This window comes from Panulirus ornatus, chromosome 45, assembly GCF_036320965.1.
Source record: "Panulirus ornatus isolate Po-2019 chromosome 45, ASM3632096v1, whole genome shotgun sequence".
In the NCBI taxonomy this organism is placed as follows: Eukaryota; Metazoa; Arthropoda; class Malacostraca; order Decapoda; family Palinuridae; genus Panulirus; species Panulirus ornatus.
The window spans coordinates 9,297,202-9,324,701 of record NC_092268.1 but is presented as its reverse complement, the minus strand read 5'-3'; the positions used below and the strand labels follow the sequence as shown (position 1 = coordinate 9,324,701).

The window sequence follows — 27,500 nt, the reverse complement described above, 5'->3', positions numbered from 1 at the left end:
CCTCTACCACTTCTGAAACCACACTGCTCTTCCCCAATCTGATGCTCTGTACATGCCTTCACCCTCTCAATCAATACCCTCCCATATAATTTCCCAGGAATACTCAACAAACTTATACCTCTGTAATTTGAACACTCACTCTTATCCCCTTTGCCTTTGTACAATTGTACTATGCAAGCATTTCTCCAATCCTCAGGCACCTCACCGTGAGTCATACATACATTAAATAACCTTACCAACCAGTCAACAATACAGTAACCCCCATTTTTAATAAATTCCACTGCAATACCATCCAAACCTGCTGCCTTGCCAGCTTTCATCTTCCGCAAAGCTCTTACTACCTCTTCTCTGTTTACCAAATCATTCTTCCTAACCTTCTCACTATGCACACCACCTCGACCAAAACACCCTATACCTGCCACTCTATCATCAAACACATTCAACAAACCTTCAAAATACTCACTCCATCTCCTTCCCACATCACCACCACTTGTTATCACCTCCCCATTAGCCCCCTTCACTGAAGTTCCCTTTTGTTCCCTTTTCTTACGCACTTTATTTACCTCCTTCCAAACATCTTTTCATTCTTCCTAAAATTTAATGATACTCTCTCACCCCAATTCTCATTTGCCCTTTTTTTTTCACCTCTTGTACCTTTTTCTTGACCTCCTGCCTTTTTCTTTTATACATCTCCCACTCATTTGCAATATTTCCCTGCAAAAATCGTCCAAATGCCTCTCTCTTCTCTTTCACTTATAATCTTACTTCTTCATCCCACCACTCGCTACCCTTTCGAATCTGCCCACCTCCCACGCTTCTCATGCCACAAGCGTCTTTTGCGCAAGCCATCACTATTTCCCTAAATACATCCCATTTCTCCACCACTCCCCTTACCTCCTTTGTTCTCACCTTTCTCCATTCTGTACTCAGTCTCTCTTGGTACTTCCTCACACAAGTCTCCTTCCCAAGCTCACTTACTCTCACCACCCTCTTCACCCCAACATTCACTCTTCTTTTCTGAAAACTTCTACAAATCTTCACCTTCGCCTCCACAAGATAATGATCAGACATCCCTCCAGTTGCACCTTTCAGCACGTTAACATCCAAAAGTCTCTTGCGCGCCTATAAATTAACACATAATCCAATAACGCTCTCTGGCCATCTCTCCTACTTACATACGTATACTTATGTATATCTCTCTTTTTAAACCAGTTATTCCCAATCACCAGTCCTTTTTCAGCACATAAATCTACAAGCTCTTCACCATTTCCATTTACAACACTGAACACCCCATGTATACCAATTATTCCCTCAACTGCCACATTACTCACCTTTGCATTCAAATCACCCATCACCATAACCCGATTTCGTGCATCAAAACTACTAACACACTCACTCAGCTGCTCCCAAAACACTTATCTCTCATTATCTTTCTTCTCGTGCCCAGGTGCATATGCACCAATAATCACCCATTTCTCTCCATCCACTTTCAGTTTATTTTCTTACACTCTATCACATACTCCCACCACTCCTGTTTCAGGAGTAGTGCTACTCCTTCCCTTGCTCTTGTCCTCTCACTAACCCCTGACTTTACTCCCAAGACATTCCCAAACCACTCTTCCCCTTTACCCTTGAGCTTCGTTTCACTCAGAGCCAAAACATCCAGGTTCCTTTCCTCAAACATACTACCTATCTCTCCTTTTTTCACATCTTGGTTACATCCACACCCCGCCACACATGAAAATAACATATAATATATATATATATATATATATATATATATATATATATATATATATATATATATATATATATATATATAATCCCTGGGGATAGGGGATTAAGAATACTTCCCACGTATTCCCTGCGTGTCGTAGAAGGCTACTAAAAGGGGAGGGAGCGGGGGGCTGGAAATCCTCCCCTCTCGTTTTTTTTTTTAATTTTCCAAAAGAAGGAACATAGGGGGCCAGGTGAGGATATTCGAAAAAAGGCCCAGTCCTCTGTTCTTAACGCTACCTCGCTAACACGGGAAATGGCGAATAGTTTGAAAAAAAAAAAAAAAGAATATATATATATATATATATATATATATATATATATATATATATATATATATATATATATGTGTGTGTGTGTGTGTGTGTGTGTGTTGTAAGTGTCTTTGTTTATTGTTTACTCGTGATTTTTAACATCATTTTCTTCATGTAACTTGGCTTCCATGTTCTTGTTTTAGTGTCTGGTCTTAAATTTTCCATGTGAAGCGAGAGCTAGCGTGGTTAATCTAACCCAGCACTTCATTACGCAGCGGGAGAGGGGGGGGGGGGGTTGCTTGGCTTGTCTCGTGGTGATGACACAACACGGTAGTCTTGTGTGGACGGGGGCTGTGATTGTGGCGAGTTGTGGTTGTGATGTTGTAAGGTCAAGACATGGGAGGTTTGTGGTGTGTCCTCACTTCACAACACAGGAGGTTTTGGGGTTGGCAAAACTCTGATTTTTTTCTCGTAAGGAAGTAAAGTGTTTTAGATATCTGGGAGTGGATCTGCCAGCGGATGGAACCATGGAAGCGGAAGTGGATCATAGGGTGGGGGAGGGGGCGAAAATTCTGGGAGCCTTGAAGAATGTGTGGAAGTCGAGAACATTATCTCGGAAAGCAAAAATGGGTATGTTTGAAGGAATAGTGGTTCCAACAATGTTGTATGGTTGCGAGGCGTGGGCTATGGATAGAGATGTGCGCAGGAGGATGGATGTGCTGGAAATGAGATGTTTGAGGACAATGTGTGGTGTGAGGTGGTTTGATCGAGTAAGTAATGTAAGGGTAAGAGAGATGTGTGGAAATAAAAAGAGCGTGGTTGAGAGAGCAGAAGAGGGTGTTTTGAAATGGTTTGGGCACATGGAGAGAATGAGTGAGGAAAGATTGACCAAGAGGATATATGTGTCGGAGGTGGAGGGAACGAGGAGAAGTGGGAGACCAAATTGGAGGTGGAAAGATGGAGTGAAAAAGATTTTGTGTGATCGGGGCCTGAACATGCAGGAGGGTGAAAGGAGGGCAAGGAATAGAGTGAATTGGAGCGATGTGGTATACCGGGGTTGACGTGCTGTCAATATATATATATATATGTGAATAAAAATAGATTAATATTTCGAAAGTTAAAAACTAATTTTTGATATTGAAAATGTATTTTTGATCAATTTTTACATTAATTTCTGGAAAGTCAAAAGCAAATTTTTTATTTTGAAAATGTTATTTTCCATCATGACTCAATATATCAATGATTATCATCATCATACATTCCTCAGCAAGGCCAGGGAGGAAAGTATTATTTAAGTTGTTTATTGCACTTTTAAAAATGATGTTACGAAGTGTTGAAACAAATATTGGAAAACGGGGGATGGTTGAGGTGGGGATTAACTCCCGGATCCGCCGCTGCAATCAAGTGGCGCTGCTGACTCAGACCAGCTCACGGGGGTAAAACCTTTCTTGTGGTGGTTGAACCCCGTGTGGTACAGCTGTGGTAGTTGTGGTACAGCTGTGGTAGTTGTGGTACAGCCGTGGTAGTTGTGGTACAGCTGTGGTAGTTGTGGTGCAGCTGTGGTAGTTGTGGTACAGCTGTGGTAGTTGTGGTGCAGCTGTGGTAGTTGTGGTACAGCTGTGGTAGTTGTGGTACAGCTGTGGTAGTTGTGGTGCAGCAGTGGTAGTTGTGGTACAGCTGTGGTAGTTGTGGTACAGCTTGTGGTAGTTGTGGATAGCAGCTGTGGTAGTTGTGATGCAGCTGTGGTAGTTGTGATGCAGCTGTGGTAGTTGTGGATACAGCTGTGGTAGTTGTGGTACAGCTGTGGTAGTTGTGGTACAGCTGTGGTAGTTGTGGTACAGCTGTGGTAGTTGTGGTTACAGCTGTGGTAGTTGTGGTACAGCTGTGGTAGTTGTGGTACAGCTGTGGTAGTTGTGGTCAGCTGTGGTAGTTGTGGTACAGCTGTGGTAGTTGTGGTGCAGCTGTGGTAGTTGTGGTACAGCTGTGGTAGTTGTGGTACAGCTGTGGTAGTTGTGGTGCAGCTGTGGTAGTTGTGGTACAGCTGTGGTAGTTGTGGTACAGCTGTGGTAGTTGTGGTACAGCTGTGGTAGTTGTGGTACAGCTGTGGTAGTTGTGGTACAGCTGTGGTAGTTGTGGTACAGCTGTGGTAGTTGTGGTACAGCTGTGGTAGTTGTGGTACAGCTGTGGTAGTTGTGGTACAGCTGTGGTAGTTGTGGTACAGCTGTGGTAGTTGTGGTACAGCTGTGGTAGTTGTGGTACAGCTGTGGTAGTTGTGGTACAGCTGTGGTAGTTGTGGTACAGCTGTGGTAGTTGTGGTACAGCTGTGGTAGTTGTGGTACAGCTGTGGTAGTTGTGGTACAGCTGTGGTAGTTGTGGTACAGCTGTGGTAGTTGTGGTACAGCTGTGGTAGTTGTGGTACAGCTGTGGTAGTTGTGGTACAGCTGTGGTAGTTGTGGTACAGCTGTGGTAGTTGTGGTACAGCTGTGGTAGTTGTGGTACAGCTGTGGTAGTTGTGGTACAGCTGTGGTAGTTGTGGTACAGCTGTGGTAGTTGTGGTACAGCTGTGGTAGTTGTGGTACAGCTGTGGTAGTTGTGGTACAGCTGTGGTAGTTGTGGTGCAGCGTGGTAGTTGTGGTACAGCTGTGGTAGTTGTGGTACAGCTGTGGTAGTTGTGGTACAGCTGTGGTAGTTGTGGTACAGCTGTGGTAGTTGTGGTACAGCTGTGGTAGTTGTGGTACAGCTGTGGTAGTTGTGGTACAGCTGTGGTAGTTGTGGTACAGCTGTGGTAGTTGTGGTACAGCTGTGGTAGTTGTGGTGCAGCTGTGGTAGTTGTGGTACAGCTGTGGGTAGTTGTGGTACAGCTGTGGTAGTTGTGGTACAGCTGTGGTAGTTGTGGTACAGCTGTGGTAGGTTGTGGTACAGCTGTGGTAGTTGTGGTGCAGCTGTGGTAGTTGTGGTACAGCTGTGGTAGTTGTGGTACAGCTGTGGTAGTTGTGGTACAGCTGTGGTAGTTGTGGTACAGCTGTGGTAGTTGTGGTACAGCTGTGGTAGTTGTGGTACAGCTGTGGTAGTTGTGGTACAGCTGTGGTAGTTGTGGTACAGCTGTGGTAGTTGTGGTACAGCTGTGGTAGTTGTGGTACAGCTGTGGTAGTTGTGGTACAGCTGTGGTAGTTGTGGTACAGCTGTGGTAGTTGTGGTACAGCTGTGGTAGTTGTGGTGCAGCTGTGGTAGTTGTGGTACAGCTGTGGTAGTTGTGGTACAGCTGTGGTAGTTGTGGTACAGCTGTGGTAGTTGTGGTACAGCTGTGGTAGTTGTGGTGCAGCTGTGGTAGTTGTGGTACAGCTGTGGTAGTTGTGGTACAGCTGTGGTAGTTGTGGTACAGCTGTGGTAGTTGTGATGCAGCTGTGGTAGTTGTGGTACAGCTGTGGTAGTTGTGGTACAGCTGTGGTAGTTGTGGTACAGCTGTGGTAGTTGTGGTACAGCTGTGGTAGTTGTGGTACAGCTGTGGTAGTTGTGATGCAGCTGTGGTAGTTGTGATGCAGCTGTGGTAGTTGTGGTACAGCTGTGGTAGTTGTGGTACAGCTGTGGTAGTTGTGATGCAGCTGTGGTAGTTGTGGTACAGCTGTGGTAGTTGTGGTACAGCTGTGGTAGTTGTGGTACAGCTGTGATAGTTGTGGTGCAGCAGTGGTAGTTGTGGTACAGCTGTGGTAGTTGTGGTGCAGCTGTGGTAGTTGTGGTACAGCTGTGGTAGTTGTGGTACAGCTGTGGTAGTTGTGGTACAGCTGTGGTAGTTGTGGTGCAGCTGTGGTAGTTGTGGTACAGCTGTGGTAGTTGTGGTACAGCTGTGGTAGTTGTGATGCAGCTGTGGTAGTTGTGGTACAGCTGTGGTAGTTGTGGTACAGCTGTGGTAGTTGTGGTACAGCTGTGGTAGTTGTGGTACAGCTGTGGTAGTTGTGATGCAGCTGTGGTAGTTGTGGTGCAGCTGTGGTAGTTGTGGTACAGCTGTGGTAGTTGTGGTACAGCTGTGGTAGTTGTGGTACAGCTGTGGTAGTTGTGGTGCAGCTGTGGTAGTTGTGGTACAGCTGTGGTAGTTGTGGTACAGCTGTGGTAGTTGTGGTACAGCTGTGGTAGTTGTGGTGCAGCTGTGGTAGTTGTGATGCAGCTGTGGTAGTTGTGGTACAGCTGTGGTAGTTGTGGTACAGCTGTGGTAGTTGTGGTACAGCTGTGATAGTTGTGGTGCAGCAGTGGTAGTTGTGGTACAGCTGTGGTAGTTGTGATGCAGCTGTGGTAGTTGTGGTACAGCTGTGGTAGTTGTGGTACAGCTGTGGTAGTTGTGGTGCAGCTGTGGTAGTTGTGGTACAGCTGTGGTAGTTGTGATGCAGCTGTGGTAGTTGTGGTACAGCTGTGGTAGTTGTGGTACAGCTGTGGTAGTTGTGGTGCAGCTGTGGTAGTTGTGATGCAGCTGTGGTAGTTGTGGTACAGCTGTGGTAGTTGTGGTGCAGCTGTGGTAGTTGTGGTACAGCTGTGGTAGTTGTGATGCAGCTGTGGTAGTTGTGGTACAGCTGTGGTAGTTGTGGTGCAGCTGTGGTAGTTGTGATGCAGCTGTGGTAGTTGTGGTACAGCTGTGGTAGTTGTGGTACAGCTGTGATAGTTGTGGTACAGCTGTGGTAGTTGTGATGCAGCTGTGGTAGTTGTGGTACAGCTGTGGTAGTTGTGGTGCAGCTGTGGTAGTTGTGGTACAGCTGTGGTAGTTGTGATGCAGCTGTGGTAGTTGTGGTACAGCTGTGGTAGTTGTGGTACAGCTGTGGTAGTTGTGGTACAGCTGTGGTAGTTGTGGTGCAGCTGTGGTAGTTGTGATGCAGCTGTGGTAGTTGTGGTACAGCTGTGGTAGTTGTGGTACAGCTGTGGTAGTTGTGGTACAGCTGTGGTAGTTGTGGTACAGCTGTGGTAGTTGTGGTACAGCTGTGGTAGTTGTGGTGCAGCTGTGGTAGTTGTGGTACTGATAATAGCAGTAATGATAATAATAATAATAATAATAATAATACTGTTAATACCCAACTCGTTGGCAACTCTGCCAGTGTTGCCGTTCTTTTAGCTTCTATTTCTTTTTCAGTTACTTTAGTATCTTTATTTATGTCCCATGCATCATCACTGCTCAGATACAGGCCCCCCCCCCCCCCAAGACTCTTCAGTTATACGAATTTCGGATAAGGGGAAGTACTAGTGGTCAGGCGAGATCCGGATAAAGTGGCAGAGATGTTCGCTTACCTGGACCACATAATCCTCGTGGATCCGCTGGGAGATTTTTGCACACAGTTGTTGACTTTGCTGATGAGATTGTTGCCTCCACCTCCACAGATATATATATATATATATATATATATATATATATATATATATATATATATATATATATATATATATATATATATATATATACGTATATATATATATATATATATATATATATATATATATATATATATATATATATATATATATATATATACATATACATATATATATATATATATATATATATATATATATATATATATATACACGCTTTGCGTCCATCTTAAGTTGACGTAGACTTACGCAATATCGATATACAGTTACAGACATACGCCTCATATTCACGCTTGAACGTAAACATAGCAGTAGTGTAACCCAACACCGAACCATGACGGAAATGGAATTGGTCATCGAAGGAGTTTATTATTTATTTTTGTTTTTCTAAACCTGCGTCTGCCAGGCACTCGCCCCCCCCCCCCCCTGGCAACTCCTTCGTGCTGCAAGCCTCTGTTTAATCAAGTAATTAACTTCCTCTCCCCCTCTCCCCCTCACCCTTTTTGTTTACACTTATTGCATGAGACTTGGGGTCGGGGGGGGGGGGGGGGGGGGGGGAAGGAGGTCTTATATCCAGACTGGTTTGGGATGTGATTCGACTTCGTTCAATACAAGAATTATCCCTAACAATTGCCTTTTAATGTCATTTATCTCCTTTATGAGCCTAATGGTTGTTAATGTTGTAGGCTGATGTAACGATCATTGGCCGGAGGAAACGATGGCGGGAAGGTCACTGTCTTTCAGGGTCAATAATGGGTCGTTATGTTTGGAGGAATAGTAGTTCTGGGAATCATAGGGTGGGGGAGGGGGCGAAGGTTCTGGGAGCCTTGAAGAATGTGTGGAAGTCGAGAACATTATCTCGGAAAGCAAAAATGGGTATGTTTGAAGGAATAGTGGTTCCAACAATGTTGTATGGTTGCGAGGCGTGAACTATGGATAGAGTTGTGCGCAGGAGGATGGATGTGCTGGAAATGAGATGTTTGAGGACAATATGTGGTGTGAGGTGGTTTGATCGAGTAAGTAATGTAAGAGTAAGAGAGATGTGTGGAAATAAAAAGAGTGTGGTTGAGAGAGCAGAAGAGGGTGTTCTGAAATGGTTTGGTCACATGGAGAGAATGAGTGAGGAAAGATTGACCAAGAGGATATATGTGTCGGAGGTGGAGGGAACGAGGAGAAGTGGGAGACCAAATTGGAGGTGGAAAGTTGGAGTGAAAAAGATTTTGAGCGATCGGGGCCTGAACATGCAGGCGGGTGAAAGGCGTGCAAGAAATATAGTGAATTGGATCGATGTGGTATACCGGGGTCGACTTGCTGTCAATGGATTGAACCAGGGCATGTGAAGCGTCTGGGGTAAACCTTGGAAAGTTCTGTGGGGCCTGGATGTGGAAAGGGAGCTGTGGTTTCGGTGCATTATACATGACAGCTAGAGGCTGAGTGTGAACGAATGTGACCTTTGTTGTCTTATCTTAGCGCTACCTAGCTGACGCGGGAAACAGCTGCTAAATATAATAGATATATAGATAATGTATATATATATATATATATATATATATATATATATATATATATATATATATATATATATATATATATATTCTTTGTTTTCTTTCAAAGTATTCGCCATTTCCCGCGTTAGCGAGGTAGCGTTAAGAACAGAGAACTGGGCCTTTGAGGGAATATCCTCACCTGGCCCCCTTCTCTGTTCCTTCTTTTGGAAAATTAATAAAAAAAAAAATAATGAGAGGGGAGGATTTCCAGCCCCCCGCTCCCTCCCCTTTTAGTCGCCTTCTACGACACGCATGGAATACGTGGGAAGTATTCTTTCTCCCCTATCCCCAGGGATAATATATATATATATATATATATATATATATATATATATATATATATATATATATATATATAATGTGTGTGTGTGTGTGTGTGTGTGTGTGTGTGCGTGTGTGTGTGTGTATGTGTGTGTGTGTGTGTTTGTGTTTGCGTGTATTGTGTAGATCTTTCATTAAGAAATCCCTTAAGTTAGCAAAGATATCATTTTATAGAGTTGAGCCCAAACCTCCCATTGACGCCAAGAATCTTTTAGTTCTCCCTTTTAATAATAATTTCACTTTGCTTCCCATGTTGCTTAAATCCTTTAATGTAAATGTTGCCTTTAGCAACAATAATACTATAAAGAATATCTTAATCAGGAATTCACCAGAAAATTCTCTTGGTTCCATCTATAAAGTGCCATGTAGAAGTTGTGATAAATTTTATGTTGGTCAGACTGGTAAGGATCTTTCTGTTAGACTTAAGCAACATAAATATAGTATAAGAACGGGACAAGAATCAAATGCCTTGTTTAATCATGTTAAAAACTATGATCATTGTATTGGCTTGAGTAACGCCATCTCAGTTGTTAACTCTAACTCTATTACCAAGAGAAATATCATTGAATCTTCTATTATTAAATACACAAAGAATTATAATCTTAATATTAGTGATGGTCTATACAAATTAGATAACTTTATTGTTGATAAAATTTGTAAAATGATAAGTTTATGAGCGCTCGTTGTATGTTTTGGACAATCACTGTTTACCAAATGGCGTCCTAGCTTCGTCTCTTCGATGTATATCAACTGACTGTTATATTCTCTCTTGTGTCTCCCCTGATGATGTGATTATTACACGAAAGTGCACTTGGGAACTTTTCGTGTCTCATTTTCCCCGTGGACTCATAGGAATATCTTGATCACGCGCAAAATTGTGATCCTTTCCAATATATATATATATATATATATATATATATATATATATATATATATATATATATATATATATATATATAGGTCTTGTGGTTTAGAATTTTATCGTTATATAAAGAAAACAAAAATGATACCATAAGACACAAAACCCCACATTTGTCAAAATTCCTCGCCATTTTTCACAGTTGTTAACAATGTATATAGTTTTATCCTCTCTACCTTTCGCGTGGCCAGATTTTTAGCTCTTAGGGTCAGACTTAATCCCTTCCCCCCAGTAAATATATTTTGTTTTGCTCCCCCTGTTCAATGGAAGATAGAATCCCACCCGTATATATGCATTTTTTGGGTAAGGGAGTTTATATTGATTTTGAAATGGAAGATTGTTATGATTGTGTATTTTTTTGTTTGTAAAAATGTCTCCAGCTAAGATATATATATATATATATATATATATATATATATATATATATATATATATATATATATATATATATTTTTTTTTTTTTTTTTTATACTTTGTCGCTGTCTCCCGCGTTTGCGAGGTAGCGCAAGGAAACGCTACCATATATATATATATATATATATGATACAGACAGCAACAGGTTTCAGCTTAAGCTGCCACACATGACCAAAAGCTGTGGAAAGGTTTTTGAGGACATTATTCTCTCTCTCTCTCTCTCTCTCTCTCTCTCTCTCTCTCTCTCTCTCTCTCTCTCTCTCTCTCTCTCTCACTCTTCCTGGTCCCCCAGCCAGGCTAAAGCTTTAGCTGGCAACTGCCAGCACAATAAACCCTGTTGCGCGAGGCATTCCTCTGCCCACAGCTAAGATTCTTACTTTTTTCAAAATCAGCTAACAGCTGCCCACAGTTAAGATCTCTGCCCACAGCTAAGATCATTCCCCCCTGACCACAGCTAAGGTCATTCCCCCCTGACCACAGCTAAGGTCACTTCCGTCCTGACCACAGCTAAGGTCACTTCCCCCTGACCACAGCTAAGGTCACTTCCCCCTGACCACAGCTAAGGTCACTTCCCCCTGACCACAGCTAAGGTCACTTCCGCCCTGACCACAGCTAAGGTCACTTCCCCCTGACCACAGCTAAGGTCACTTCCGCCCTGACCACAGCTAAGGTCACTTCCCCCTGACCACAGCTAAGGTCACTTCCCCCTGACCACAGCTAAGGTCACTTCCCCCCCCCCCCTGACCTGTGGCCCAGATGATGGCATGTTTGACTTCCGTTTCTTTTTTCCAGCTTCCAGCTGGGTCACGGCTTCCAGCTGGGTCACGGCTTCCAGCTGGGTCACGGCTGGAAGCTGGGTCACGGCTTCCAGCTGGGTCACGGCTGGAAGCTGGGTCATAGCTTCCAGCTGGGTCACGGCTGGAAGCCTTCCCTGTTTTCATTTCCAGGCCTTCCACTGCTGGCTGGAAGAGCCACTGCTGGAGGGGCTGGGTGCTTAAAACCCCCCCCGCCTCTCGTTTTCTTTTCCGGGCAGAAACCATCATTGGAAACCGACTGTAATACGCTGGGCTAAACCGCCTCCCCCCTCCTCCACCACCACCTCCTCCCCTCCATTCTTATTTCCAGGACGTCCACTACTGGACCTCAGCTGGCGAGCCACAGTGTTAATCTTCTCATATTCATATTTTTTTTCTCTCTATATATTTTCCAGGCACGATGCTCTTGGAACTCGACTGGAAGAGCACAAGTTTCACGACCTTTCCCCTTCGTATGTGGAGATCATCACCTCGGACTCTACGGAACTCAAACATTTCCCTTTTTTTTATATATCCTTCCAGGACCACTTGTCTGGAAACAACCTTCAAGGCCACAGGAGAAAACCCTTCACGATTTACCATTCCAGGCAGCCCTTAGGGTGTCCGTCCCCTCTGTTCCAGGCAGCCCTTAGGGTGTCCCTCCCTCTGTTCCAGGCAGCCCTTAGAGTGTCCCTCCCTCTGTTCCAGGCAGCCCTTAGGGTGTCCCTCCCTCTGTTCCAGGCAGCCCTTAGGGTGTCCCTCCCTCTGTTCCAGGCAGCCCTTAGAGTGTCCCTCCCCTCTGTTCCAGGCAGCCCTTTGGGTGTCCCTCCCTCTGTTCCAGGCAGCCCTTAGAGTGTCCCTCCCCTTGTTCCAGACAGCCCAACCCTTGAACCACAAGGCTTCCCTCTGTCCCTCGTCTGTCGCCGCCTCACATGACTTCAAAACCCCCTCCTGCATTCCTCTCGTTCCAGGCGGACCATCGCTGGAACGGTCTGATTGGAGAGCTGTTAAAGAGAGAAGGAGGAGCAGAGATGGCACTGACCAGTCTTAAGATTAATAAAGAGAGGGAGAGTGTTGTTGACTTCACTGTCCCATTCCTGGAATCTGGAATCGCCATCGTTGTGGCCAAGCGTACTGGAATCATATCCCCGACCGCCTTCCTAGGTAAGGTTGCTGGAAGCCTCGTTATTGGGTCAGGTTGCTGGAAGCCTCGTTATTGGGTCAGGTTGCTGCGTTATTGGGTCAGGTTGCTGGAAGCCTCGTTATTGGGACAGGTTGCTGGAAGCCTCGTTATTGGGTCAGGTTGCTGCGTTATTGGGTCAGGTTGCTGGAAGCCTCGTTATTGGGTCAGGTTGCTGGAAGCCTCGTTATTGGGTCAGGTTGCTGGAAGCCTCGTTATTGGGTCAGGTTGCTGGAAGCCTCTTTATTGGGTCAGGTTGCTGGAAGCCTCGTTATTGGGTCAGGTTGCTGGAAGCCTCGTTATTGGGTCAGGTTGCTGGAAGCCTCGTTATTGGGTCAGGTTGCTGGAAGCCTCGTTATTAGGTCAGGTTGCTGGAAGCCTCGTTATTGGGTCAGGTTGCTGCGTTATTGGGTCAGGTTGCTGGAAGCCTCGTTATTGGGTCAGGTTGCTGCCTCGTTATTGGGTCAGGTTGCTGCGTTATTGGGTCAGGTTGCTGGAAGCCTCGTTATTGGGTCAGGTTGCTGGAAGCCTCGTTATTGGGTCAGGTTGCTGGAAGCCTCGTTATTGGGTCCGGTCGCTGGAAGCCTCGTTATTGGGTCAGGTTGCTGGAAGCCTCGTTATTGGGTCAGGTTGCTGGAAGCCTCGTTATTGGGTAAGGTCGCTGGAAGCCTCGTTATTGGGTCAGGTTGCTGGAAGCCTCGTTATTGGGTCAGGTTGCTGGAAGCCTCGTTATTGGGTCAGGTTGCTGGAAGCCTCGTTATTGGGTCAGGTTGCTGGAAGCCTCGTTATTGGGTCAGGTTGCTGGAAGCCTCGTTATTGGGTCAGGTTGCTGGAAGCCTCGTTATTGGGTCAGGTTGCTGGAAGCCTCGTTATTGGGTCAGGTTGCTGGAAGCCTCGTTATTGGGTCAGGTTGCTGGAAGCCTCGTTATTGGGTCAGGTTGCTGGAAGCCTCGTTATTGGGTCAGGTTGCTGGAAGCCTCGTTATTGGGTCAGGTTGCTGGAAGCCTCGTTATTGGGTCAGGTTGCTGGAAGCCTCGTTATTGGGTCAGGTCGCTGGAAGCCTCGTTATTGGGTCAGGTTGCTGGAAGCCTCGTTATTGGGTCAGGTTGCTGGAAGCCTCGTTATTGGGTCAGGTTGCTAGAAGCCTCGTTATTGGGTCAGGTTGCTGGAAGCCTCGTTATTGGGTCAGGTTGCTGGAAGCCTCGTTATTGGGTCAGGTTGCTGGAAGCCTCGTTATTGGGTCAGGTTGCTGGAAGCCTCGATAAGGAGATAAGCCAGAGATGCAACACAAGGACTTCTGCAGTATGGCCTCTGGAAAGCCATTGTCCTACATCCTTAACTCTCTTTCTTAACGTTAGATTAATGTGTACAAACATGATTATACTCTTGGTTAATGTTAACGTTAGATTAATGTGTACAAACATGATTATACTCTTGGTTAATGTTAACGTTAGATTAATGTGTACAAACATGATTATATTCTTGGTTAATGTTAAAATGTCACAATGCCTTGTATGATTCACGTAAACAATATCCTGTTTGTTTGTTTACTATGATGTGCCCACGCTGGAAAATGAAGATTAGTGTTGAAGTATATGGAACTGTTGGAGATTCCAATATCTATATATATATTTTTTTCTTTTTTTTTTCATACTGTTCGCCATTTTCCGCGTGAGCGAGGTAGCGTTAAGAACAGAGGACTGGGCCTTTGAGGAGATATTCTCACTTGGCCTCTTCCTCTATTCCTTCTTTAGAAAAACAAAAAACGAGAGGGGAGGATTTCCAGACCCCCGCTCCCTCCCCTTTTAGTCGCCTTCTACGACACGCAGGGAATACGTGGCAAGTATTCTGCCTCCCCTATATATATATATATATTTTTTTTTTTTCTTTGTCGCTGTCTCCCGCGTTTGCGAGGTAGCGCAAGGAAACAGACGAAAGAATTGGCCCAACCCCCCCATACACATGTATATACATACGTCCACACACGCAAATATACATACCTACACAGCTTTCCATGGTTTACCCCAGACGCTTCACATGCCTTGATTCAATCCACTGACAGCACGTCAACCCCGGTATACCACATCGCTCCAATTCACTCTATTCCTTGCCCTCCTTTCACCCTCCTGCATGTTCAGGCCCCGATCACACAAAATCTTTTTCACTCCATCTTTCCACCTCCAATTTGGTCTCCCTCTTCTCCTCGTTCCCTTCACCTCCGACACATATATTCTCTTGGTCAATCTTTCCTCACTCATTCTCTCCATGTGCCCAAACCATTTCAAAACACCCTCTTCTGCTCTCTCAACCACGCTCTTTTTATTTCCACACATCTCTCTTACCCTTACGTTACTTACTCGATCAAACCACCTCACACCACACATTGTCCTCAAACATCTCATTTCCAGCACATCCATCCTCCTGCGCATAACTCTATCCATAGCCCACGCCTCGCAACCATACAACATTGTTGGAACCACTATTCCTTCAAACATACCCATTTTTGCTTTCCGAGATAATGTTCTCGACTTCCACACATTCTTCAAGGCTCCCAGAATTTTCGCCCCCTCCCCCACCCTATGATCAACTTCCGCTTCCATGGTTCCATCCGCTGCCAGATCCAGTCCCAGACATCTAAAACACTTTACTTCCTCCAGTTTTTCTCCATTCAAACTTACCTCCCAATTGACTTGACCCTCAACCCTACTGTACCTAATTACCTTGCTCTTATTCACATTTACTCTTAACTTTCTTCTTTCACACACTTTAGCAAACTCAGTCACCAGCTTCTGCAGTTTCTCACATGAATCAGCCACCAACGCTGTATCATCAGCGAACAACAACTGACTCACTTCCCAAGCTCTCTCATCCCCAACAGACTTCATACTTGCCCCTCTTTCCAAGACTCTTGCATTCACCTCCCTAACAACCCCATCCATAAACAAATTTAATATATATATATATATATATATATATATATATATATATATATATATATATATATATATATATATATATATATATATTATCCCTGGGGATAGAGGATTAAGAATACGTCCCACGTATTCCCTGCGTGTTGTAGAAGGCGACTAAAAGGGGAGGGAGCGGGGGGCTGGAAATCCTCCCCTCTTTTTTTTTTTTTTTTCCAAAAGAAGGAACAGAGGGGACCAGGTGAGGATAATCCAAAAAAGGCCCAGCCCTCTGTTCTTAACGCTACCTCGCTAACGCGGTAAATGGCGAATAGTTTAAAAGATGTGGAATTCTCGCCAGAATTGTATTATTCTATTTAACAATTACGAGAAAGCGGGAAGTTTAATGTGTTTACACTTATCTCAAGGAATTACCTTTAAGGTAATTTCCAAATCGGTTTCGTCAGTGCTGTGTGGCGAGACAGATTTCAGAAATACAGTTTCAGAATGTAGTTGTAACTGTAAAGTCAGTTTTGGTTTTGTTACAGTAAACTGGTTGAAATAGCTTATTTTTTTTTTTTTTTTTAATGGTGAAAACAGTTTAGTGTTCGTGGATGATGAGTGTGGGGTTATTATGAATTTGGTTGTAATGGTTGTAATTGGTTCTGATGGTAAACCAGTTTAGTCGTGTGGTAAACCAGTTTGGTTGTGATGGTAAACCAATTTGGTTATGATAAAACAGTTTGGTGGTAATGGTGAACTAGTTTGGTTGTGATGGTAAGCCAATTTGGTTGTGATGGTAAAACATCTTGGTTGTGATGATAAACCAATTTGGCTGCGATGGTAAACCAGTTTGATTGTGATGGTAAACCGATTTGGTTGTGATGGTAAAACAGTTTGGTGGTAATGGTAAACCAGTTTGATTGTGATGGTAAACCAATTTGGTTGTGATGGTAAACCAGTTTGGTTATAGGAGTAAACCAAAGTATTTTTTGTGTACTTAGTCTAGTTTTGTTACAAAAATGATTAATGCCATTGATGTTAATAGTTGAAGGTATTTTGTTGACGATTTGCCTATTTGTTTTTGTCAAATTTTGTAACAGTAAACCAATTGGGTGTGTTGTAATAATGAACTCTCTCTCTCTCTCTCTCTCTCTCTCTCTCTCTCTCTCTCTCTCTCTCTCTCTCTCTCTCTCTCTCTCTCCTCTCATCTTCTCTCTCTCTCTCTCTCTCTCTCTCTCTCTCTCTCTCTCTCTCTTCTCTCTCTCTCTCTCTCCTCTTCTCTCTCTCTCTCTCTCTCTCTCTCTCTCTCTCTCCTCTCTCTCTCTCTCTCTCTCTCTCTCTCTCTCTCTCTCTCTCTCTCTTCTCTCTCTCTCTCTCTCTCTCTCTCTCTCTCTCTCTCTCTCTCTCTCTCTCTCTCTCTCTCTCTCTCTCTCTCTCTCCTCCCCCCCCCCCCCCCTCTCTCTCTCTCTCTCTCTCTCTCTCTCTCTCTCTCTCTCTCTCTCTCTCTCTCTCTCTCTCTCTCTCTCTGTCTCTCTCTCTCTGTCTCTCTCTCTCTCTCCTCTCTCTCTCTCTCTCTCTCTCTCTCTCTCTCTCTCTCTCTCTCTCTCTCTCTCTCTCTCTCTCTCTCTCTCTCCTCCTCTCTCTCTTCTCTCTCTCTCTCCTCTCTCTCTCTCTCTCTCTCTCTCTCTCTCTCTCTCTCTCTCTCTCTCTCTCTCTCTCTCTCTCTCTCTCCTCTCTCTCTCTCTCTCTCTCTCTCTCTCTCTCTCTCTCTCTCTCTCTCTCTCTCTCTCTCTCTCCTCTCTCTCTCTCTCTCTCTCTCTCTCTCTCTCTCTCTCTCTCTCTCTCTCTGTCTCTCTCTCCCCTCCTCTCTCTCTTCTCTCCTCTCATCTCCTCCTCTCTCTCTCTCTCTCTCTCTCTCTCTCTCTCTCTCTCTCTCTCTCTCTCTCTCTCTCTCTCTCTCACCCACCACCATAAACCAGTCATCAGTGTGTTAGACAGTAAACTAACTAAACTAACCCCCCTCTCCCTCCTCCCCCTCCCTCCCCCCGTTCTCTCTTTCTCTCACACACAGAACCGTTTGACACCGCCTCTTGGATGCTAGTTGCATTTGTGGCCATCCAGGTGGCAGCACTTACCATCTTCCTCTTCGAATGGCTCAGCCCTGGAGGCTATAACATGAGGGTACGTATCTGTTCACTCTACCTCACACCTGTTAAGGTATTATAGCCAACAACACTTATTCCCGGATGATCAATTGGTATTTTTGATTACATCATAAAGTCCAAAAAAAAAAAACATTTATGATTTTTAGATTTGGATTTTTAGAAGAAATTTAATTCGTAAAATTAGATTTACAAATGGAAAATCTAATTTTTAGAAGAAATTTGATTTTTAGAAGTAGAATTAGAAATGGAAAATCTAATTTTTAGAAAAAAAATTATGATTTTTAAGTATGGATTTTTAGAAGAAATTTGATTTTTAAGATTAGAATTAGAAATGGAAAATCTAAGTTTTAGGAATAAAATTGGAATTCAATATAATTGATTTTTGAAAATATTAGAAATTTAAAAACTATATCAAAAAACTAAACGATGTATTATTAAGATAAAATACGAGTTTGGAATTCAAAGATCATTTATTACAAATAGAAAACGGGGAGGTAGACTTCGGTTATGTTGACGAATAGCATTTCAAACGTTGATAATTGATAAATTAATGAGTTTCGTTTATTTAATGACATGTCGAAATCTGAAGACAAAATTATCTTTAGATGATTAATTACATTATCTTTAAATGGTAGATATATCTATCTCAGAAATTTAGAGGTTATCTTTACGCATATGGAAGTTATCTGCATAATTTTTATTTACGTGTTTCAGTTCATAGGCGTAAAGGGGACGGGAGCGGGGGGCCAGAAATCCTCCCCACCATGTATTTTGACTTTCTAAAAGGGGAAACAGAAGAAGGAGTCACGCGGGGAGTGCTCATCCTCCTCGAAGGCTCAGATTGGGGTGTCTAAATGTGTGTGGATGTAAACAAGATGAGAAAAAAGGAGAGATAGGTAGTATGTTTGAGGAAAGGAACCTGGATGTTTTGGCTCTGAGTGAAACGAAGCTCAAGGGTAAAGGGGAAGAGTGGTTTGGAAATGTCTTGGGAGTAAAGTCAGGGGTTAGTGAGAGGACAAGAGGAAGGGAAGGAGTAGAACTACTCCTGAAACAGGAGTGGTGGGAGTATGTGATAGAGTGTAAGAAAATTGACTCTAGATTGATATGGGTAAAACTGAAAGTTGATGGAGAGAGATGGGTGATTATTGGTGCATATGCACCTGGGCATGAGAAGAAAGATCATGAGAGGCAAGTGTTTTGGGAGCAGCTGAGTGAGTGTGTTAGTAGTTTTGATGCACAAGACCGGGTTATGGTGATGGGTGATTTGAATGCAAAGGTGAGTAATTTGGCAGTTGAGGGAATGATTGGTGTACATGGGGTGTTCAGTGTTGTAAATGGAAATGGTGAAGAGCTTGTAGATTTATGTGCTGAAAAAGGACTGGTGATTGGGAATACCTGGTATAATAAGAGAGATATACATAAGTATACGTATGTAAGTAGGAGAGATGGCCAGAGAGCGTTATTGGATTACGTGTTAATTGACAGGCGCGCGAAAGAGAGACTTTTGGATGTTCATGTGCTGAGAGGTGCAACTGGAGGAATGTCTGATCGTTATCTTGTGGAGGCGAATGTGAAGATATATAGAGGTTTTCAGAAGAGAGAATGTTGGAGTGAAGAGAGCGGTGAGAGTAAGTGAGCTTGGGAAGGAGACTTGTGTGAGGAAGTACCAAGAGAGACTGAGTACAGAATGGAAAAAGGTAAGAACAAAGGAGGTAAGGGGAGTGGGGGAGGAATGGGATGTATTTAGGGAAGCAGTGATGGCTTGTGCAAAAGATGCTTGTGGCATGAGAAGCGTGGGAGGTGGGTAGATTAGAAAGGGTAGTGAGTGGTGGGATGAAGAAGTAAGATTATTAGTGAAAGAGAAGAGAGAGGCATTTGGACGATTTTTGCTGGGAAAAATGGAAATGAGTGGGAGATGTATAAAAGAAAGAGGCAGGAGGTCAAGAGAAAGGTGCAAGGGTGAAAAAGGTAAAGAGGTAAAGAGGTAAAAAAAGAGGGCAAATGAGAGTTGGGGTGAGAGAGTATCATTAAATTTTAGGGTGAATAAAAAGATGTTTTGGAAGGAGGTAAATAAAGTGCGTAAGACGAGAGAACAAATAGGAACATCGGTGAAGGGGGCTAATGGGGAGGTGATAACAATTAGTTGTGATGTGAGAAGGAGATGGAGTGAGTATTTTGAAGGTTTGTTGAATATGTTTAATGATAGAGTGGCAGATATAGGGTGTTTTGGTCGAGGTGGTGTGCAAAGTGAGAGGGTTGGGGAAATGATTTGGTAAACAGAGAAGAGGTAGTAAAAGCTTTGCGGAAGACGAAAGCCGGTAGGGCAGCGGTTTTGGATGGTAGTGCAGTGGAATATATAAAAAAGAAGGGGGTGACTGTATTGTTGACTTGTTGGTAAGGTTATTTAATGTATGTATAGTTCATGGTGAGGTGCCTGAGGATTGGCGGAATGCTTGCATAGTGCCATTGTACAAAGGCAAAGGGGATAAGAGTGAGTGCTCAAATTACGAGGTATAAGTTTGCTGAGTATTCCTGGTAAATTATATGGGAGGATATTGATTGAGAGGGTGAGGGCATGTACAGAGCATCAGATTGGGGAAGAGCAGTGCGGTTTCAGAAGTGGTAGAGGATGTGTGGATCAGGTATTTGCTTTGAAGAATGTATGTGAAAAATACTTAGAAAATCAAATGGATCTGGAGAAGGCATATGATAGAGTTGATAGTGATGCTCTGTGGAAGGTATTAAGAATATATGGTGTGGGAGGCAAGCTGTTGGAAGCAGTGAAAAGTTTTTATCGAGGATGTAAGGCATGTGTACGAGTAGGAAGAGAAGAAAGTGATTGGTTCTCAGTGAATGTAGGTTTGCGGCAGGGGTGTGTGATGTCTCCATGGTTGTTTAGTTTGTATATAGATGAGGTTGTTAGGGAGGTGAATGCAAGAGTTTTGGAAAGAGGGGTAAGTATGCAATCTGTTGTGGATGAGAGGGCTTGGAAAGTGAGTCAGTTGTTCGCTGATGATACAGCGCTGGTGGCTGATTCGTGTGAGAAACTGCAGAAGCTGGTGACTGAGTTTGGTATGACTGAGTTTGATAAAGTGTGTGAAAGAAGAAAGCTGAGAGTAAATGTGAATAAGAGCAAAGTTATTAGGTTCAGTAGGGTTGAGGGACAAGCCAATTGGGAGGTAAGTTTGAATGGAGAAAAACTGGAAGTGAAGTGTTTTAGATACTTGGCAGCGGATGGAACCATGGAAGCGGAAGTAAGTCACAGGGTGGGGGAGGGAGCGAAAGTTCTGGGAGCGTTGAAAAATGTATGGACGGCGAGAACATTATCTCGGGAAGCAAAAATGGGTATGTTTGAAGAAATATTGGTTCAAACAATGTTATATGGATGCGAGGCGTGGGCTGTAGATAGAGTTGTGCGGAGGAGGGTGGATGTACTGGAAATGAGATGTTTGAGGACAATATGTGGTGTGAGGTGGTTTGATCGAGTAAGTAACGAAAGGGTAAGAGAGATGTGTGGTAATAAAAAGTGTGGTTGAGAGAGCAGAAGAGGGTGTTTTGAAATGGTTTGGTCACATGGAGAGAATGAGTGAGGAAAGATTGACCAAGAGGATATATGTGTCGGAGGTGGAGGGAACGATGAGAAGTGGGAGACCAAATTGGAGGTGGAAAGATGGAGTGAAAAAGATTTTGAGCGATCGGGGCCTGAACATGTAGGAGTGTGATAGGCGTGCAAGGAAAAGATTGAATTGGAACAATGTGGTATACCGGGGTGGACGTGCTGTCAATGGATTGAACCAGGGCATGTGAAGCGTGTGGGGTAAACCATGGAAAGTTTTGTGGGGCCTGGATGTGGAAAGGGAGCTGTGGTTTCGGTGCATTATACATGACAGCTAGAGACTGAGTGTGAACGAATGGGGCCTTTGTTGTGTTTTCCTAGCGCTACCTCGCACACATGAGGGGGGAGGGGGTTGTTATTCCATGTGTGGCGAGGTGGCGATGGGAATGAATAAAGGCAGGAATTATGAATTATGTACATGTGTATATATGTATATGTCTGTGTGTGTATATATATGTATACGTTGAGATGTATAGGTATGTATATGTGCGTGTGTGGACGGTGTATGTATGTATATGCATGTGTATGTGGGTGGGTTGGGCCATTTCTTTCGTCTGTTTCCTTGCGCTACCTCGCTAACGCGGGAGACAGCGACAAAGCAAAATAAATAAATGAATAATAAATAATATATATATATATATATATATATATATATATATATATATATATATATATATATATATATATATATATATCATAATTTTCGTATTGTGTGGTTATTTGCATACTAAGTGGGATATCATGTATAACCTTATTTATTATAATTATCGTGTCGTCATTTACTTCCTAGTTATTGATTTGTTAATCGTCCCTTTTAATTGTTACACGTTAAATCATCGTCCCTTACTAATTTGCATACCACTCGTTAATTTGCATACCACCTGTTAGTTTACATGTCTTCATTTACACCCCCATCCCTTTATTTACAGATACTGTTTACTTATGTATGTAAACACGCCTCACTTGTTTGCTCTCCCGCTGTGCAAACAGCCGCCCGCCCCCGTCCCCCCCTTAACAGTCACCAACTATCAAATCACCTCTGAACTTAACTATTATTATACCTTCCTGTTCTGGTGATTCATAGGTGTAACTACTTGTTAGAACCAGCGAGTGATAATAGCCTTTCAGTCCAGGCCAGAGCATGATTTTCCCTCCTGGGCTCAATTCTCTATTCTTAGCGCTACTTCGCTGTTGCGGTAAACGGCGAATACATATCCCTGGGGATAGAGGAGAAAAATACTTCCCACGCATTCCTCACGTGTCGTAGAAGGCGACTAAAGGAGACGGGAGCGGGGGGGCTGGAAACCCTCCCCTCCTTGTATTTTAACTTTCTAAAAGGGGAAACAGGAGTCACGCGAGGACTGCTCATCCTCCTCGAAGGCTCAGGTTGGGGTGTCTAAATGTATGTGGATGTAACCAAGATGAGAAAAAGGAGAGATAGGTAGTATGTTTGAGGAGAGGAACCTGGATGTTTTGGCTCTGAGTGAAACGAAGCTCAAGGGTAAAGGGGAAGAGTGGTTTGGGAATGTCTTGGGAGTAAAGTCAGGGGTTAGTGAGAGGACAAGAGCAAGGGAAGGAGTAGCACTACTCCTGAAACAGGAGTTGTGGGAGTATGTGACAGAGTGTAAGAAAGTAAACTCTAGATTGATATGGGTAGAACTGAAAGTGGATGGAGAGAGATGGGTGATTATTGGTGCATATGCACCTGGGCATGAGAATAAAGATCATGAGAGGCAAGTGTTTTGGGAGCAGCTGAGTGAGTGTGTTAGTAGCTTTGATGCACGAGACCGGGTTATAGTGATGGGTGATTTGAATGCAAAGGTGAGTAATGTGGCAGTTGAGGGAATAATTGGTATACATGGGGTGTTCAGTGTTGTAAATGGAAATGGTGAAGAGCTTGTAGATTTATGTGCTGAAAAAGGACTGGTGATTGGGAATACCTGGTTTAAAAAGCGAGATATACATAAGTATACGCATGTAAGTAGGAGAGAACGTGTTAATTGATAGGCTCGTGAAAGAGAGACTTTTGTATGTTAATTTGCTGAGAGGTGCAACTGGAGGGATGTCTGATCATTATCTTGTGGAGGCGAATGTGAAGATATGTAGAGGTTTTCAGAAAAGAAGAATATTGGGGTGAAGAGAGTGGTGAGAGTAAGTGAGCTTGGGAAGGAGACTTGTGTGAGAAAGTACCAGGAGAGACTGAGTACAGAATGGAAAAAGATGAGAACTAAGGGCGTAAGGGGAGGGGGGAGGGATGAGATGTATTTAGAGAAGCAGTGATGGCTTGCGCAAAAGATGTTTGTGGCACGAGAAGGGTGGGAGATGGGCAGATTAGAAAGGGTAGTGAGTGGTAGGATAAAGAAGTAAGATTATTAGTGAAAGAGAAGAGAGAGGCATTTGGACGATTTTTGCTGGGAAATAATGCAAGTGACTGGGAGATGTATAAAAGAAAGAGGCAAGAGGTCAAGAGAAAGGTGCAAAAGGTGAAAAAGAGGGCAAATGAGAGTTGCGGTGAGAGAGTATCATTAAATTTTAGGGAGAATAAAAAGATGTTTTGGAAGGAGGTAAATAAAGTGCGTAAGACAAGGATACAAAATGGGAACTTCAGTGAAGGGGGCTAATTGGGAGGTGATAACAAGTAGTGGTGATGTGAGAAGGAGATGGAGTGAGTATTTTGAAGGCTGTTGAATGTGTTTGATGATAGAGTGGCAGATATAGGGTGTTTTGGTCGAGGTGGTGTGCAAAGTGAGAGGGTTAGGGAAAATGATTTGGTAAACAGAGAAGAGGTAGTAAAAACTTTACGGAAGATGAAAGCCGGCAAGCAGTGTGTTTGGATGGTATTGCAGTGGAATTTATTAAAAATGGGGGTGACTGTATTGTTGACTGGTAGGTAAGGTTATTTAATGTATGTATGACTCATGGTGAGGTGCCTGAGGATTGGCGGAATGCTTGCATAGTGCCATTGTACAAAGGCAAAGGGGATAAAAGTGAGTGCTGAAATTGCAGAGGTATAAGTTTGTTGAGTATTCCTGGTAAATTATATGGGAGGGTATTGATTGAGAGGGTGAAGGCATGTACAGAGCATCAGATTAGAGAAGAACAATGTGGTTTCAGAAATGGTAGAGGATATGTGGATCAGGTGTTTGCTTTGAAGAATGTATGTGAAAAATACTTAGAAAAACAAATGGATTTGTATGTAGCATTTATGGATCTGGAGAAGGCATATGATAGAGTTGATAGTGATGCTCTGTGGAAGGTATTAAGAATATATGGTGTGGGAGGCAAGTTGTCAGAAGCAGTGAAAAGTTTTTATCGGGGATGTAAGGCATGTGTACGTGTAGGAAGAGAGTAAAGTGATTGGTTCTCAGTGAATGTTGGTTTGTGGCAGGGGTGTGAGACGTCTCCATGGTTGTTTAATATGTTTATGGATGGGGTTGTTAGGGAGGTGAATGAAGGAGTTTTGGAAAGAGGGGCAAGTATGCAGTCTGTTGTGGATGAGAGAGCTTTGGAAGTGAATCAATTGTTGTTCGCTGATGATTCAACGCTGGTGGCTGATTCGTGTTAGAAACTGCAGAAGCTGGTGACTGAGTTTGGTAAAGTGTGTGAAAGAAGAACGCTGAGAGTAAATGTGAATAAGAGCAAGGTTATTAGGTACAGTAGGGTTGAGGGTCAAGTCAATTGGGAGGTAAGTTTGAATGATGAAAAACTGGAGGAAGTGAAGTGTTTTAGATATCTAGGAGTGGATTTGGCAGCGGATGGAACCATGGAAGCGGAAGTGAATCATAGGGTGGGGGAGGGTGAGAAAGTTCTGGGAGCCTTGAAGAATGTGTGGAAGTCGAAAACATTATCTCGGGAAGCAAAAATGGGTATGTTTGAAGGAATAGTGGTTCCAACAATGTTATATGGTTGCGAGGCGTGGGCTATAGATAGAGTTGTGCGCAGGAGGGTGGATGTGCTGTAAATGAGATGTTTGAGGACAATATATGGTGTGAGGTGGTTTGATCGAGTAAGTAATGTAAGGGTAAGAGATATGTGTGGTAATAAAAAGAGTTTGTTTGAGCGAGCAGAAGAGGGTGTTTTGAAATGGTTTGGTCACATGGAGAGAATGAGTGAGGAAAGATTGACCAAGAGTATATATGTGTCGGAGGTGGACGGAACGAGGAGAAGTGGAAGACCAAATTGGAGGTGGAAAGATGGAGTGAAAAAGATTTTGAGTGATGGGGGCCTAAACATGCAGGAGGGTGAAAGGCGTGCAAGGAATTGAGTGAATTGGAACGATGTGGTATACCTGGGTCGACGTGCTGTCAGTGGATTGAACCAGGGCATGTGAAACGTCTGGGGTAAAGCATGGAAGGTTCTGTGGGGCCTGGATATGGAAAGGGAGCTGTGGTTTCGATGCATTATTACATGACAGCTAGAGACTGAGTGTGAACGAATGGGGCCTTTGTTGTCTTTTCCTAGCGCTAACTCGCGCACATGAGGGGGGAGGGGTTTGTCATTTTATGTGTGGCAGGGTGGCAACGGAAATGAATAAGGGCAAACAATATGAATTATGTACATACGTGTATATATGTATATGTCTGTGAGTGTATATATATGTAAACGTTAAGATGTATAGGTATGTATTTTTGCGTGTGTGGACGTGTGTGTATATACATGTGTATGTGGGTGGGTTGGGCCATTCTTTTGTCTGTTTCTTTGCGCTACCTCGCTAACGCGGGAGACAGCGACAAAGTAAAATAAATAGAATAATATATATATATATATATATATATATATATATATATATATATATATATATATATATATATATATATATATTCCGTTTTTATCCACAGGGAGATGAAACACGATAAGTTGCCAAGTGCACCCTCGTGTCATAATCACATCATCATCAGGGGAGACACAAGAGAGAAATATAACAGTCACTTGATATACAACGAAGAGACGAAGCTAGGACGCCATTTGGTAAACATGTGATTGTCCAAAACATACAACAAGCGTTCATAAACTTATCATTTTACAAATCTTATCAACAATAAAGTTATCTAATTTGTATAGACCATCACTAATATTAAGATTATAATTCTTTGTGTATTTAATAATAGAAGATTCAATGATATTTCTCTTGGTAATAGAGTTAGAGTTAATGACTGAGATGGCGTTACTCCAATCAATACAGTGATCATAGTTTTTAACATGATTAAACAAGGCATTTGATTCTTGTCCCGTTCTTATACTATATTTATGTTGCTTAAGTCTAACAGAAAGATCATTACCAGTCTGACCAACATAAAATTTATCACGATATCTACATGGCACTTTATAGATGCATACAAGAGAATTTTCTGGTGAATTCCCGATTAAGATATTCTTTATAGTATTATTGTTGCTAAAGACAACATTTACATTAATGAATTTAAGCAACATGGGAAGCAAAGTGAAATTATTATTAAAAGGGAGAACTAAAAAATTCTTGGTGTTAATGGGAGGTCTGGGCTCAACTCTATAAAATGAATTCTTTTTTCTAACCTATGGGAGTTATCTAGGGTACTTTAACTTAGATCCAATAGAATATATTTTCTCAAACTCATCATCACTATACTCAGTCATTAACTCTAAGTCTATTACCACGAGAAATATCATTGAATCTTCTACTATTAAATACACAAAGAATTATGATCGTAATATTAGTGATGGTCTATACAAATTAGATAACTTTATTGTTGATAAAATTTGTAAACAATTCACCTTCTTGTCCACATAATAAGCTTATGATGCGCTCGTTGTCTGTCTTAAACAAGTGAATGTTTGCCAAATGGCGTCGTAGCTTCGTCTCTTTGATGTATATCAAGTGACTTCTATTTCTCTCTTGTGTCTCCCCTGATGATGATGATTACACGAAAGTGTACTTGGCAACTTATCCTGTTTCATTCTCCTCTGGACTCATAGGAATATATATTCTTTTCTTTCTTTCAAACTATTCGTCATTTCCCGCATTAGCGAAGTAGCGTTAAGAACAGAGGACTGGGCCTTTGAGGGAATATCCTCACCTGGCCACCTTCTCTGTTCCTTCTTTTGGAAAATTGAAAAAAAATAATGAGAGGGGAGGATTTCCAGCCCCCTGCTCCCTCCCCTTTTAGTCGCCTTCTACGACACGCAGGGAATACGTGGCAAGTATTCTGCCTCCCCTATCCCCAGGGATAATATATATATATATATATATATATATATATATATATATATATATATA

At 43.0% G+C, this 27,500-nt stretch overlaps 1 protein-coding gene across 1 annotated transcript in view; it reads left to right on the top strand.

The window, feature by feature from the left end:
* LOC139762935 (glutamate receptor ionotropic, NMDA 2B-like) overlaps window positions 1-27,500 on the top strand; it is a 421,764-nt gene that overhangs the window by 274,636 nt on the left and 119,628 nt on the right. Inside the window, exons 12-13 of the mRNA XM_071688232.1 lie at window positions 12,346-12,538; window positions 17,538-17,647. Of these exons, the coding sequence (XP_071544333.1) occupies window positions 12,346-12,538; window positions 17,538-17,647 (303 nt within the window). The remainder of the gene's footprint in view (window positions 1-12,345; window positions 12,539-17,537; window positions 17,648-27,500) is intronic.